Source organism: Ammospiza nelsoni, chromosome 6, assembly GCF_027579445.1.
Source record: "Ammospiza nelsoni isolate bAmmNel1 chromosome 6, bAmmNel1.pri, whole genome shotgun sequence".
Lineage (NCBI taxonomy): Eukaryota > Metazoa > Chordata > Aves > Passeriformes > Passerellidae > Ammospiza > Ammospiza nelsoni.
This window is the reverse complement of record NC_080638.1, coordinates 7,518,966-7,534,761: the sequence shown is the minus strand read 5'-3', so window position 1 is coordinate 7,534,761 and position 15,796 is coordinate 7,518,966. Positions and strand designations below refer to the sequence as shown.

Genomic DNA, 15,796 nt, shown 5'->3' with positions numbered 1-15,796 from the left:
GCCCAAGGACATTCCAGTATGAAGGAACTTTACAGAACAGGCTGCCAGGAGCCTCCTGGGGCACAGAGTGCTCGGCTGTGGGCTTTGTGCCTCAGCTGGTAAAAGCAACTTACTGCTAAAGGCAACCAGTGTGCAAGTGTGTTCAGCTGGCACTGAGGGTGCTCATGTGTGACTCCACTTACCCAGGATAGAGGAGTTGTCGGAATATGGATACCCAGAATTATCCTGGATTTGCCCAGACAGCAGCCCAGCTGAAGAAATGTCTGGAGTGCCACCATTCAAGATCTTGAAAGACAAAACACAAGCTCTAAAGCAGCATGAAATGGAGCATTAAGTCTTAAACAGTGATTTAAAGTGATTTTTAAAAAAATTCAAACAACAGAATCCAAAATATACAAGTATTACAAGCTATATGCAGCTAACCAAATCAAGTTGTCCTATACTGGAATTTTTAATATAAGATAGATGGACTTCCCAAAATAACCCTGTGGTTTAAAACAATCTTCTAAACAAGGAGAAATATCAAGGGGGTGCTGAGAACACCCAACCCTCCACCTGCATTTTCCTTTATGCCATGCCAGCAGCCCCTGTTCTGTGGGCATGTTGAATACTGTAGGGCACAAGAAGAAAGAATAACTATTACCAGAATTGTAACACTGTTCCAACCTGGAGTTTTACTTCAAGAACAAAGAGAGCTGGGAATAGACAGCAATATTTACTGTCTGTTCCAGTACAAGCAATTCTTACAAGCAAGTCATCATTTCTGAGAAAAAAGGTTAAGTAAGTCTGAAGTGGAACATAAGGATCTGGATATGCTTTGGATAAAACTTCCATAAGCATTTAGAGATTGCTTGAGTAGCACTCAGGTGCCATTACCAGCACTGAGCCACCTGAACTCTTGTCCTGGCTGCTTCCAGCAATCTCAGAGCAAGGCAGGTGCACGGTGTTGACTTAAAAATAACCTGAGTGCCCAAGCAAGCACTGAGCTGTGCTGGCTTGTGCTCACTGCTGGCAGGGCCAGCACTGCCAGCCTTCACCAGCACGGGGTGTCAGAGAGTTTCTGGAGGCTGCAGATGAGCAGAGCTGTTCCTTACATCCAACCTGAGGGGCAGGTGAGTGTCAAACACTGCTGGAGTTTGGGACGTGCTGCTGGCTGGCTCGGAACAGGGGCTGGGACCCCTCAGTCTGTGGCTGGGCCCCTTTGCAGCCCAGCAGCAGGAGCTGCTCCCTGAGCACAGCTCCCTGCTGGTTCTTACCTCCTTCCCTCCTCACTCTTACCTTCTTCCCTCCTGGCGAGGACGTGTCGGGCGGGGGCGTGCTGGTGATGTTCAGGGGACTTGAGCCACAGCTGGAAGGGGATGATCCTCTTATCCTAAAACATCCATAAAACAGGGCATGCAATTACAAGCTACTCAGAGACTTGGGGTTTTAAATACTGACTTCAGTATCAGGTGCTATAAGGTGCTAAAAGCTTGAGTTTCATTTTTGTCACCTCCCTTTTTTATGTTCCTCACGCCAGCAGGAGCAGCAATGCTGTTATTTGCAGCCAGACCAACAGTCCTGTGTAAATCCAGCCTGCCTGATCTGCAAGCTTTACCTCCTGCCTGTTTTTTCACAGAGTCAGAAGGAAAAGGTCCTGGCTGCTAAGGAAAGCCTCATCTTTGAGTATTTTACTTCAGTTTCCAGCAGCTAAGAGTTCCAGCTGCCTCAGTCACAGTAACCCACACTCCTCCAGTGAGCTCCTGCTCCAGAAGCCCATTGGACACTGGATTGTTTGTAACTGCTCAAAGCCACATTGTTCACTCCCATTTTCCATAGCCTGATCAAACATCATTAATAATGAATAATGTATTGATTGCAGCACCAACAAATCCCCAGACTAAAGGGAGGAGGGGCAGTTACAGAGAAAAGCAATGGAAATGGGATTCTTCTCCTTGGCAGAGTTCCCCTGGGAAAGCTGAACAGAAGGCAGCTTTGGAAAATAGTAACAGCTGCTGAAAAAGGACTGGAACTAACCCAGGGTCCAAGCTGAAGTGCAAACATGGGTGGTAACTGCACTACTACACTCACTTGGGCTAATTAAATGTTTTACAGCTACTAAAAGGGATGGTTAAGCTTCAAAGTAATGATTCAGCCATGTTTTCCTTCTTTTCCTATTCCTACAGAGAGGAATGCAGCCTTAGCAATAGGTCTGCAGCTGCCTGAGGTGAGCACAGAGGGAGTTCTGCCTGCAGCAAGAACAAAACTATGGGAAACAGACTGAATGTGTGCCTGGACTGCAGCTCAGCCTGCTTACATTGCTACCACTGAACACCTGCTGGGTGAGACCCCTTTTATAGGAAGGGAAACAGTTCCCAAGAGGAAATCAGTGAGGAACAGGGAATTTTAGCCAACAGAAATGAAGTGGTACCCCCTGAAAGCAGCTGCTCACACAGGTGAGAACACCACAAGCAGCTGTGGATCCCCACAGCCCCTCAGTGACCCTGGGCTTGGCTGACTGCCATGGGAGGGCCCCAGCACTGTGTCCTTGCCCCAGGGGCTGCAGGGGAACTGCAATGCTCATCATGCACATATGACAGCCCCAAAAGCATCTGAGCAAATGGACTGCACAAAACAAACACTGCTGTTCTGGCACACAGTCAACAGCTTTGGCATTTGGAGGTTGTGCCACTCACAGCCCCAAGTCACTGGGAAAAGAGCAGTCTGGAATGGATTTGTTTCTAGGTAGCTGCTCTTTTTATCTCCTGTTTCTGGTGAACAGGCCATCATCACCACCACTGCAAAGAAATGTCAGTAGTGAAATCAGAAATCAGTCTCTTGCAGCAGGGAGCTGAAGGCTGTAACTCTTCATGCTTTCCCTGTGGGCTGACTGCCTCAGGGAGGCTGAACAGGAATTTGTAGTGTCTCAGTAAGGTTGGATCATTCCTTATTCACCTTGAATCAGTTGTTCTTTCAGAGGAAATTAGGGAAGTCTAACTCCTCCTAAAGAACAGGAATAAAACAATTCAACCCCACACCATTTTCTCTCACCTGTGAATCTCCATGATTTCTTCAGCAATCATCCTCCCTATTTTACCTGCCCCAGCTCTTGTTCCACCTGGAATTCCAGGCACAGTGGGATGGGTCCTTTTGGGGCCACCTGAAATGAGCAGAAATGTTAAGGTCAGAGAAAAGCTTGCAAACTTTCTCCACAGGGCAACTGTGCTTAGGCTTTGAGTGGCTGCAGGACCCTCTGAACAGGATTTATTGACAGTTCCACCAACTGCTGAGTGCCTCCAAATGCATGAAATGGCTTGCACTGAGCTGTGCTGGGTCTCAGGTGTCCCTCTGTGCCAGCAGGGACAGGACAGACCTCGACTCTTTCAGAATCTGGCTGTTCCCTTTCAGAATTGAGCATCTGGTGCTACCTCTCACCCAGAGCTGGTACAGCATGGCCTCGTCAGACCCTGTGCCCAAACAGGCCCTGCTCCAAACATTGTTCTCTGCTTTCTGTGAAGAACTTGCCAGGGCATACTCCACTCAATAGGAGATAAACCCAAGGGAGCTGATGACTGCAGGTAACTGCAGGAATGTAAAAGTGAAGGGAAAAGGGAGGTGTGAGCAGTTAGGAGCTGTTCTGTAATGTGATTTCACACCTGCACAGCACTCGGGAGGCTGGAAAGAACACCTCCACCTGCAAAGAGCCTGATACACTCCAAGCAGAGCAAAGCCCCCACTGAGAGGGCAGGAAAGGCCTCAGCATTGCTCGCCCGGAATGGATAATGCAGATTTACCAACAGCCACCCTCAGCAGGCGCGGCTCAGACCCAAAGCTAAACCCCATTTTCCTCAGGACACGAACAAATGTCAGAGCAGAAGGGCAGCAGACGTGTGCAGGAGGCTGAGCTGCTGCCCAGGCAGGAGAGGCAGGGCTGGCTGGGGCTGAGTTACCTTCTCCAGCCTGGAGCACGCTGTCCATGCTGTGTGGGGACGCCGCCAGCTGCGGGAACGCCGCGTCCCCGCTCTCCAGGCCCGCGGTGCTGCGGAGGGCAAGCATGACAAAATCAGGCACGGGAAACCCTGCAGAGGCACAAAACCCTCCCAGGATTACAGCCCAGGGTTTCAGCATGGAATGCTTCAGGGCTTCAGCAGTGTCACCTCTGAGACTGACACCAGGGATGGAGAAACATAAGGGATCAACCTCTCTGCTCCACCTCCACGTGTGCAGTGCCAGACCCCAACAGCCTCTCTCAGCACAGAACTCCTCTGCAGGAAGTATTCTGCTGAGAAGTCACCCCAAGAGAAAGGAAAAGGGAGGGAAATACCTGCCAAAGCAAAGAAATGCACGCCCTTAAGTTCCTACAAAGACCAAATCCCATCTTTTCCCAAAGAAAGAACATATTTCTATTTTCTGCAGCTTTAATGACCAGAAATTAAATTACTGCAATTTTTAAACTAAACCTGGGGTTGTTTTAACTCCCTGTGGTGTTGTCTGGAGAAGACAGCTATTGCCATACAGAAGGTGTGCACAGATTTAGGTCAAACCTCACATGAGAAAAGGGCAAAGCAATGGGCACTCCCAGGCACCTGCTGGGGGAAAAGCACTTACGAAACCACTGTGTTTGTGGAGACAATGTATTCTACTTCTTTGGTCCAAGGGTTCATGAAACTGAACCAGCGACTCCGCAACGTAATAAAAGAGCCATCTTTTATTTTAAACTTGTAGCAGTTAGTTGTAATTTTTTCTCTTGTCTGCAAAACTGAAGACAGGCAGAAAGCAAGTCATTAGCGTCAAGCAGGCACCACAACATAAACAGAGCCCTTTTCAGGGAAAACCCAGTTAATTCCTCCCCACATCCCTCAGGAAAAATGCTATTCCTGCCTCACCCCCCTCACCCATCCTGAACCTCAAATATTCCCAACAAATCCATGCCAGTCTGAGGCAATCACAGTGCTTGGCACATACAGCACATTGCTCCTGACTAAAGCACTTGCAAACAGCAATACCCAAATCTTCTCAAGTGTTTGGTTTCCTTAACACACAACTACTGGTGCCAATATTTTGAAGCAAACATCTTTCCTGAATTATTAAGAGCCATACCTTGTCTGTGACATTCTGCAAGATGTGCTATATCATCTTGATGGAAATATTCATAACACGAAGTACCTAGAAGCTCCTGGGGTAAGTATGCCAGGATGGCTGTTGCCCTGGGGAAGGGAGGGAGAGGAAGAAAAAAAATAAAAATTCTTTTCAATTTGAAGCATTAGTCAGAGATTCCTAAAGCTCACACTGAGGCTGGGAAAGGCTCAAGTAATGTGGAAAGGAATTTTCGACTTAGAAGATAAAAAAAATTCCTTAAGAACACTATTTTTAATTCTCAGGTAATTAAAAAAGTACCTAACATCCAGAGCCCTGAGGTATTACATTTGACCCACCATCACCGGAGGGGATGTAAGGCTTTCTAAATAGCTTCGAAGATTTGCTGTAATTTTGGGAATTTAAGCCTGAAAAAAGCTGCCTTGCAGCAGCCACGAGATAACACAAAGCTTTGTGCACAAAGAGCTCCTCAAAGGTGTGGAGAACTCAAGGGTGGCACAGAATAACACCACACCAAACTTGACTTGGATTTTGTACATTTCTTAGAGGAAAATTCTTAGAAGAATTCTCTAGAAGAATTTTCTTAGGAAAAAAAAAATCTGCGTTTCTTCGGAGAAAATTACTGAGGGAGAAGTGAAGGTTCCTTGCAGAAGCTGAAATAAGTGCCACAATTCCAAACCATTCCAATTCAAATTTAACATGAAGGGCAAAAAGGAACAAACCCAGGTAGATTAACATCTCGTCTGCAATCTCGAAAAAGCCCAAATTAAGCAATATAAAATGCAGAAATTAGTACATATTAACAATTATGAATAAGAACAGAGGGGAAAGAAACTGAAGCACCAAATCCATATATTTCAATGTGGGGCATTTTTGTACATTCCCAAACACAAGAGATTTCAGCACAGGTTGAGGACACCTCAAGCCCTCCTTGACAGGGAGATCAATGCCCTCAGCCTTGGAGAAGGAAACAGGAATTCAAGGAAACTCATCAAAGCAATCTCCAAGAGAACCACAAAGCAGCAAAACCAAGCCTATCTTTAACATGGAAGAGCTGGGAACCCAGTCAAGCTCATTCCAGTGTATTTCCAAGAACTTTAGTAAGCAGGGCTTTCACAGCACTGCTGTGGTGGGACACCCCACACAGAGGGGGAATCTGTCAAGCCTTTTCCTTTCACAGCAGGGGCTGTGGAAAGGAGAATCTGCACCAAATTACAGCCACCAACAGACTGAGTGCATTCAATATCTGACCGTGCTCTGTTATGCAAGGAAGGAAATTGTTTGTGTCCTTCTGGAATTTCAGCCTGTATTTACTTTTCTCCTCAGCTCGCTTCTCCCACTTAACAAGGCAGCTCTGAATCCTGAAGCTGTATCTGATGACATCTGCATAGGTAATAAACTTAATTTTACTCTCAAATTCAGCCTGCAGACCAATCAGAAGTCCTGAATAAGAAACTCTGCTCAGTGTAGCTGCCATTGAACAGAGAATTGTGAAGCAGCTGAGGCAGCCCAGCTAATTGGAACCCAATCCATTGCTGTGCTTCCCCAGGGACCATCAAATCCATGAAGACACAAAAGGTCACAGGGAGTTTAGGAAGTGTTTCTTTCCTGAGTTCCTTGGGCAGATAATAAATGAACAGTGCAAGTCTATATGAACAAAACAACCTGACTTGGAAAGAAATTGTTTTCAACTTTTACAGGTGCCTAAATATTCTCCAGGAAAAGCAAGGATCATTGGATGTCAGCTTCAGGCCTACACCTGAGGCTTTCATCTACATAAATTCCCTTTCAAAGAGTTCTTTCAAGTAGCACAGACATCCCAAGGACTGTAAACAACAGCTGGAAAGCAATTCAATAAAAGCATATGTGCTTAAATCCAATGGATCAATATTTTCTGAGTCTCATTATTTTAAAAATGCCTTCAAACTACACATCAGGGGAATAAGCCTGATCTTTTGAAAATAAAACTGGTCTATAAACAAGACAGAATGGCATTTTCTGAGCAACAGAAAGCTCTGAATGCTCCCACAGCTCCCAGAGTGAGCACCAGCTCTGAGCATTCAGGAGTTGGTATTTTCATAAGCTTTCTATCAAATAAAAAAAACCCCAAACCACCCAACCTAACCAAAACCCACAAACCCAACCACTCCTAAACAGGTAAGTAATATAAAACATAAATATTCTCTGCACTTGAATCCCTCCCATGACTATCCCCTGCTTCCTCTCCAAGGGCACTAAAGATCAGCTGGGTCTGCCCTGAACCCAGTTCCAGCAGGCAGATCCTGTCAGAGTTTGGAGTTTGGGCTTTTCTGTGTCTCAGGCAGCTGAGCCAAAGCCACAGGGAAACTGGAGCAGCCTCATGTGGGCAGTCTCAATCCCTCTTGACCAGGAAGGGAACCAAGCAAGCCCTCTCCAACCAGCCCAGCACAACCTCTCCATCAACATCCTTCAACCTCCTACTTTTCCCTCCACCATCCAGTGATTTTCAAGGAAGATTCAGGTCATATGTACCTGCTACTGAAGAAAATTCAATCCCTTTCTTTTGGAAAAGGAAAGAATTACCCTTTTAGACAATAAATTGATGTTTGAAAGCAGATACCACACGGGCACAACCATTTCCTGGAGAAAACCCTTATGAAAAGCTTTCCTTTCTAAAAACACAAAGGGTCCCAGAGAGAAGCATTAATCCAGCAGAATGTGTCCTAGTAGACAGTTATGTAAGTGTACATGCTAGCAAAGCCTAACCCAGCTCTGCAGCCTCTCAACTGCCTGCTGTTTGCAAGAGGTTTCATGTAACAGAGTGAGCAATTAGGGTCCAGTTTCAAAACATTTTCTTCTGAAGATTACACACATACATAATACATACTCCCCTAATGAATTGGCAGAAAAGATCCTGGCCTTACTCTGGCACATTTTTTGAGGTTTAGGGGTTTTTTATAAAAATTTCATCAGCCATGCTGAATTAATGCATAGTAACAGCTCTGAGCTCCATCTCAAAAGCCAACCCAGTAAAAAAGCGCAAAAGGGCAGTAATTCCTCTTCCCAATGGCATTCATGTGAAATACAAAGCTGTGTTTCGTGTCAGCTACATACAGGCAATGTGTGTATTTGGGATTGTGATATGTGTGGAAACCAACCATGGGACAGTTATAAAGACAAATTCTGATAATACCTGAGGAAAGTAAAGCATGGAAGAAGGCCTTTGAACCTATCTGTTGTTCACAATTAACCTTGGTTGATTTAGGAGCATTTGAATTAAAGTGTTAAGGATGTTGCTCTTTGCTTGTAGTTAAGCCTTAAAGAGCTCTGCAATAATAACCTTTTGAAGTATAATTTTAGAATATTGCTTGTATCCTTGAAACTATAGCTTTGAAATATATATAAAGGAAACATGCTTATCTCAGGCCTTAACAAAACAGAGAAAAGCAGCTTGAGAAAGGAAGATGAACATCAATCAAGGATTTATAGTTTCGACCAAGGGAAGCTGGACATCACTGTTATGAGATTTATAGTCCTTGCAGTTAAAGGGTTTGACCCACATCTGGGGAGCTGGACCTCACCAGATGGGATTCGTGTTTCTTCTTTTGGAAACCAACCACCACCATCTGGGGATACTCCTTTTGGGATACATCCTGAGAAAAACTAAATCACAATAGTGTATAGAATTGTGATGTAAAAATTGGGAATAGAAACTGCTCATGAGTAAAAATTGGGAACAGAAACTGCTGAGAAAGCTGATGAGTACCCCGATAAATACCTGTAAGCCTCAACTATGGGTGTGCGGTGGGAGGGAAAACTTGAAAACTTCCCCCACTGTACCCAGCGCTGTATTGCTCACGCTTTACCATATTAATTGATAAACTGATTGCTGTTTGAATATTGGCCTAGTCATGCTTCTCATTTATAACAGCAACAGCTCTGAGCTGCACCCCAAAGCCAACCCAGCGCATAAAGCTCCGAAGGGCAGCAATCCTTTTGCTAGCGGCATTCACACAGTGCTGGGCTGTGGCAGAGGCAGTGCTGGCAGCTGCTCGGGGCTCTGGCATTGACACGGTGCTGCAGGGCACGCCGTGGCAGAGGCAGTGCCGGGCTCTGGGCTGGGCTGGAAGCTGTTCAGGGGGGCTCTCACCTCTGATCTACAAAGACGAACTTGCCGTCGATGGCGTGCCGGGACACGTACTCGGTGGGCTTCACCCGGATCTCGCCGTTCACCGGCTGCGGCACCACGTGGGGATGGAGCCTCCCGATGGCGACAAGGCAGCTCAGGTTGCAGCCCTCGTTATCGGGCTCGTTATCTTCGTCCAGGCCCATCTTTGTGGGAGGCCAGCTTTTTAAGTAGCCTGTGCTATGAATAGTGCAAAAGCTTTTGCGGTCTGCTGTGAAAAGAAAACAAAACAAAACAAAAAAAACCAAACAAAACAAAAAGCAAACAAACAAACAAAAAAAAAAAAAAACAAACCAACAAAACCCAAGAAAGCAGTTAGGTTGTGGGTACAGCTTTGGAGAACTTCAACTGAATTCTGCTAATAATGCACCTCCTCTGTCATGCAGGAAATTTGGGATACTCTTCACTAAGGAGGGGCTGGGAGTGTTCAGCCTGGAGCAAAGGAGGCTCAGGGGTGACTTTGGAGTCTTTATCAGTCAGATAAAGTTAGAGACTTTACCAGTGATAAAACCACTTGAGTGTGACTTTGTCACTCTCTGGAAGTGCCTGACAGGAGGGTGGAGCCAGGTGGGGATCGGCCTCTCCTCCCAGGCAACCATGGACGGGATGAGAGGACACGGCCTCAAGCTGCATCAGGGCAGGGTCAGGTTGGACATCAGCAGGAATTGCTCCACAGAAAGGATTGTCCAGCATTGCCCAGGGAGGTGGTGGAGTCCCCATCCCTGAGGTGTCCCAGAAGTGACAGAGCACTCAGAGCCACGCTCTGGCTGACAGGGGGATGTTTGCTCAAAGGCTGGGACTCAATGATCTTGGAAACCTTTTCCAACCTTAATGGCTCTGTGATTGCAAGGGATTTTTCAGCACTCCTGCTGTAATGTAGCTAACCTGAGATAATCCAATTAACAATTTATCCTGGAAAAACCACTGTTTATGCTGAAACATCACATAGTTCAGACCAAGGTTGCTTTTGGTAATTTTGAGCAGAAATTGCACCACATTTTATTATTTCAGCAGAAGAGGCAAATAACCTAAAGGAACGTATGAAGAAATGAGTAGATTAATAAATAAGATGCCTCTTTCATATTAACCTGAGGCTCCTACAAAACCCATGTTTGGCAGAACATACTCTCTCTGGGGTACATAGGGCACACAGGGGTTATGAAGATTTGCAATGGCCAGTAAAAGTCTGGCCAAAAATCCAAAAGAATTCCTGTTCCTCAGCACTGAGCAGGCCTGAAAACTCCAAGGAAGATGATTTTCATAGGTGGAGTAAAAGGCTTATGCCAACCACTCAAACTGGCTCCCTCAGCAGAGAGCACAAAAGCAGCATCCAAGGTTGAGCCTGAACCTCACAGGGAGTTGGGGCAGCTGCCACAGCCAAAGATGCACCAAAATTACCTCTGTTCTCTTGCTGTTTGTCTTTTCACTTTAACTAAACCAAATGTATCATTCACAGTACTCAAAGAAGAAACCTTCCCATTTGGGCTAAATATATATTCCAACATACCTAGAATAATAGCCTGCAGAGGAGAAAATACTACCAACACTGCTAAGGCCACAAGGTGTAGAAATGCCACGTTCCCAGTACTCAGAATGTACCACACCCACAGATGAACTTAGAATTACACTCATTTTTTGAGGTGGATGTCCATCCACACATCCCTGGGCAGAGAACAAGGAACAGCTCCCCGTTACTGGATACACTGGCCAGGTGGTCAAGAGTGAACGTGATCTGACCAATGTCTGAAGATGATGCAATAACCCCCAGAGCTGCTGGCACACACTGCCTGAAAAAGTTTCGAGAAATCAGAGTGGAGAATTTGGCTCTAAATGCTAATACAGGTGTGTAAGAGATACTGGAGGGGGGCGAGAGGGAGTTTGAAGAAGTAACAGTCCAAGACATAGCTCAGAATGTTAATAAGAAACATCGACAAACGTAAAAAATTCAACCACTGCGAACGAGCAGCATTAAAAAAAATCCCGACAGCCTTGGCAACAAAAGCATGATGGTTACCTTTCTTCTTGGAGCAGGTTGAAGGGAAATCCTTGTCTTCTACCTTGACAGAGGGCCTGTTGCACTTCATCCTGCAGAAGAAGGAGCGCCGTGCCCCGGAGCAGAGGCGCGAGGGCCCGGGCGTGATGTCCGTCTTGACCGGGAGCCCGGCTGCGAGCGAGGGAGCAGGGTCAGAGGGAAGCACCCAAACCCACCCCACAGGGCTCCACCCCACTGGGCACTGCCTCTCCTGCTTTTGGGCCTTTGATGTGTGTGACTGTGCAGGACCCAGCTGGCCATACTGATACCTCCTCTTTATGTTTTTCGATTTTGTGCTGCTTTGGTGTGAGTTTCATATAAGGGGTAGTAAGGTGTGAGTTTTCATATAAGGAGATAGTAAGGTGTGTGGGTTTTCATTTAAGGGGATAGTAAGGTGTGGGTCTGGGTTTCATATCAGGGGTAGTAAGGTGTGGGTCTGGGTTTCATATAAGGGGTAGTAAGGTGTGGGTCTGCGTTTCATATAGGGGGATGGTAAGCTCTCTTTGCAGAGTAGGCAGACACAACAATTCCTTCTCTAGCTGGGCACCCAAGGACAGCCAATCCCCATCTCAGGCCCAAGAGCATAAACAGCGTGGACTGAAGAGAGGAAAACCAAGAATGATGGGACTGCGTGAGCTGGAGCTGTGGTTGGACAATTAGCTCCAATATGCTAATGGACCAAAACTTGTAAAAAAGTGAGCTCTTGTGACCAAGCCCTCCTTTGCTTCCATCTTAGAGCCATGTGGGTACTGCCAGGGTGTGGCCTTTGAAGGCTCTTCAATAAATATCCACTTTATTCCCAATAACTCTGTCTTGCCTCTGTTCCAGCTCCTTAAGGCATCAATACCAACACTGCAACTTCTGACTCTGCTTTCGGCTGTTAGAGCACTGAGGCTGGAGAACACGGGGTTCTGAGTGCAAAGATCAGCAAGAGATTGGACAAATCCACACAAGTCCTGTGATAAACACTGCAACTTCTCTGAACTGGTTAAAAATAGAGAGATTACTCTTCCCCAGGCAGAGCAGAATTCCATACACAGTCACTGAGGAGGCTCCTGACCCTTCAGACTGGCACTTTTCTATCACAACACCCTCCCAGAAAACATGTGTGCATATGGAGCAGAAGAGTCCAAATGACACTCCAGGGAGAGATGGAGGAGAAAGGGTAGCAGGGACCCACACAGGAACTGCAAAAAATACAGTTGTTATTCAATTTTCTTGCAGTGGAAAATTCTGAGACCTTTTTTTCTACTTGCAACTTTGTTGACTTGTTTGCCTGTGCTATTTTTCTGCTTGGTAAAAACATCTTCTTGTTTGGGGTGGGTTTATCCTTTGCTATAAGCCATAAATACCCTTCTAACTAACACACTCTTTGCCTCCTTAGTTATCCAGTAAGACTGGCCCAGCAATTCTTTTCTTCTACATCAAAACTTGCTTCGATCTCTATTCCTTCATCAGACTCTACATTTAAAAATCTTTCTGCTAAGCATCCATATCTGTGAGACTTTCTTGTCAAACTTTAATCTTTCTCAACATCTGAGAAGCCATGGAATGCTTCCATGGCATGCATCAGTAGCACAGGTATCACCAAGGGCTGCTGGAGGATTTAAATCACACAGCAGCTTTTCCACAGCCTGCCATCCACTCCAACCATGACGGCATGGTAAAATCAAGCAGCTGTCAACATGAACAAAAACTTCTCAGGACTTGTGGGCTTTTAACATAAGGAGGAATCCCAGTAATTCCACTATTTTAGTGGAAAGTGTGCCTCCCTTACAATTCCACTGGAGTGAGATGATCTCCACGAGGTCAGGCTGCCCTGCACCACATGGCCTCCAAACTGCTGCACCGTGGTGTGAGTACAAGCTGTGCTGAGTTACTCATGCCAAGACAAAAATAAATACATGCATACATCCTCATACTCTTCACCAGTATGAGTTCTTGAAACTCTACCAATCCGTCTATCATAGCAGATGGGAAGACTGTAATTCATAGTATTTATTTTTGCCCTAACTTTGTCAGAGCCATACAAAAAAACCCAACAAAAAACCAGGAGGCAGCACTGGATATTCATGCTTGACAACCGATGAAACCAGGAGCCAGAAAAAAACTTCAGCTGATTCTGCTGAAGCCTCCAGGCTCCCTGCCCTCAAATGATCTCTCCCAACTTCAGTTTCTGAAGTTGAGCTGGTGGCTTCTGTGAGCTGAGATCCAGGAGATTTCTGCTCCTGACAAGCATGAGACTTAATGGCCTGCAAATCTGCAGTTGTAAGATACCACCTTCCACTTAAGCAGTGCAGACTCCTGTTGTGAGAGGGAATTAAACACCCACTCACCGCAAGAGCAGCAGAGATTCAGAACTACTTGAAAATACCAGAATGGAACAGAGCTAAGAGACATGGCAGGAAATTATTCCAAAGTTAAAAACCTTCTGAGAGAAAGGCTGGGTCATTGATGGCAGTAAGCAATAAATAAGTAGATAAATAAAATGAATCCTCTATCTTGGCTGACAGCTAAGGACTACCAAGATAATACTGAGTGTATTCTGACCATTTAGAATGATGGATTAGAAGAAATGCTGCATGTGTTCTAATGGAAAAAGTTAAAGGTTTGATGCCTGGAAGAGAGAGGACACCTCACAGGTGAAGCCAGTTCCAGTAATGCCTCTGTGCCACAGTGCATGCCAAACCCAACAGCTTCCAGGAACTTGTTTCACACTTTGTTTTTTCTTTTTTTGTTTCTTGCTGTCTTTAAGCTACACCTTCCTTGGCATGAGGCAATCCAGGCAGCATCCCCCACATCCCCATGTGCCCCAGCAGCAGTGACTCTGGATGACATTTTCCCCAAGCTGGGAACACTCACTTTTTGCATCTATAAGTCTTTCTCGTGGCGCGGTGTCAGAAGAAGAGAGCTGCTCCTTCACTTTGGCAATGTCTTTAGGATGGAGATAATCAAATAAACTTTGACCAATCAAATCATTCTGTAGAGATTGAACATCCAGTCAAAAAGTAAAATAATGGCTCAGTATGTTTTCTTCATTTTAGCATCCAGTATGAACAATCCTTTTACACATAGGTGTAACCAAGGAATACCACACATCCAGATCCCCTCATTGCAGGGGTTTGGACTGGATGACCTTTAAAGGGTCCCTTCCAAACAATTTTATTATTCTATGATTTGATGGAAGGTTTTCTCTGTGTATTGAAGTTATGACTACATTACACAGTAATTCCTGTCATCATTTTCAGTAAGAGTTTTGCAGAATTGGCATGCTCAATTCCCCCCCACCAAATATTCTTGTTTCTATTAAGTCTTACTTCTTCTACCACACATTTGAATGAAAAAAAAAAATCCTAATTGCAAATGTTCTCTTTCATTATTTACATATGACTTTAGTATATACCTAACTAAATGCTGGCTGAGGAAAACTTTTGAAGCAAATACAGGTTTAAATTTGATGAGGAGTGCAGATGACAGAAAGAATGAAGATTATTTACACAATATATGGTCCAAATTAAGCCTTATGTTGAGCATATATTAAAAACCTGGCTTTGATATAACTGCTTTCCAGTTTCCATCAGTAAGCATGCAAGCAAAACCAGAACAGATAGAAAGAAAACTAAGCTGAAAAATCCATGTGATGCTACTGGAAAAACCCCAGACTGATGTTTCAATATTTGCTTGCACTCCCAATTAGGTAATGCTTTTGCAAGCCTGAGGGTAAATCCTTGAGCAGAATGTCTCAATAAGTGAATTAAATTTAGTTCCTTTTCACCTCTTGCTTTGAATGGAAACCAGAAAATCTTCTCTAATGACATGGGAGAGAAAAGCTCTCTCTTTGTAACACCTCTCAGCTTTCAAGACAGACTCTTCTCATACCTACCCCCCAGATAAAGGCATAACCATCAAAAAGCTCTCACATCTTTTAAGCCCTAATGTACTTAAAATGGAAAGGAATACCTGACTGTAGTTGAGGATCTTGAAGACAGATTCTGAAACAAACAGTATCTTTCCTCTGTCACAGCCCACCACAAAGAGGAATCCATCTGCTGCCTAATTGGGGGGGGAAAGTGAAATCCCAAGTTATACATCTACATTGCATTGCTATAACCTTTAAAAGCACTTTGTGTACAGTAGAAATTCTACACTAGGAGAGCTGTCTTAACATTTAGAGGTAACTGAGTCAACAGGAAAAAATGTGAATTACAATGAAGGGGTTTTTTGCATCTGCAAACATTTTTTGGCACGATTCTGGGCATTGTGCCCAGAATGTAAAATAACTTTTAGGAGAAGAAAGAACCCATGTCTTGCCCAATAATATTATGATTAAGTTTAATAATGCCTTCAAATTAAAATGTTATTTTAACTGTACTTAAAAAAGCTCCTCTTTTAGAAACCAACCATAACCTGGATGTTTATTTCTGTGCCTGGAGGCAAGTAATTCCTATTTGCAAAGTACTGTCTTTTAGTCACACACAAGCATGCAGGAATAGGCCCCAATTATGTATCTTCAGAGTCACAAT

At 44.8% G+C, this 15,796-nt stretch overlaps 1 protein-coding gene across 7 annotated transcripts in view; it reads right to left on the bottom strand.

Moving 5' to 3' along the window:
- Positions 1-15,796, bottom strand: part of BMAL1 (basic helix-loop-helix ARNT like 1) — a 51,507-nt gene that overhangs the window by 1,122 nt on the left and 34,589 nt on the right. For 5 of the 7 annotated variants that reach the window (XM_059473785.1, XM_059473786.1, XM_059473784.1 and 2 more), the window contains 10 exons: positions 15,234-15,326; positions 14,136-14,253; positions 11,256-11,405; positions 9,206-9,452; positions 5,080-5,186; positions 4,588-4,738; positions 3,930-4,018; positions 3,031-3,139; positions 1,279-1,372; positions 183-285 (listed from right to left, as the gene is read on the bottom strand). In XM_059473785.1, coding sequence (XP_059329768.1) covers positions 183-285; positions 1,279-1,372; positions 3,031-3,139; positions 3,930-4,018; positions 4,588-4,738; positions 5,080-5,186; positions 9,206-9,452; positions 11,256-11,405; positions 14,136-14,253; positions 15,234-15,326 — 1,261 coding nt within the window. The remainder of the gene's footprint in view (positions 1-182; positions 286-1,278; positions 1,373-3,030; positions 3,140-3,929; positions 4,019-4,587; positions 4,739-5,079; positions 5,187-9,205; positions 9,453-11,255; positions 11,406-14,135; positions 14,254-15,233; positions 15,327-15,796) is intronic. The other 2 variants (XM_059473787.1, XM_059473789.1) reach the window with 1 other exon arrangement.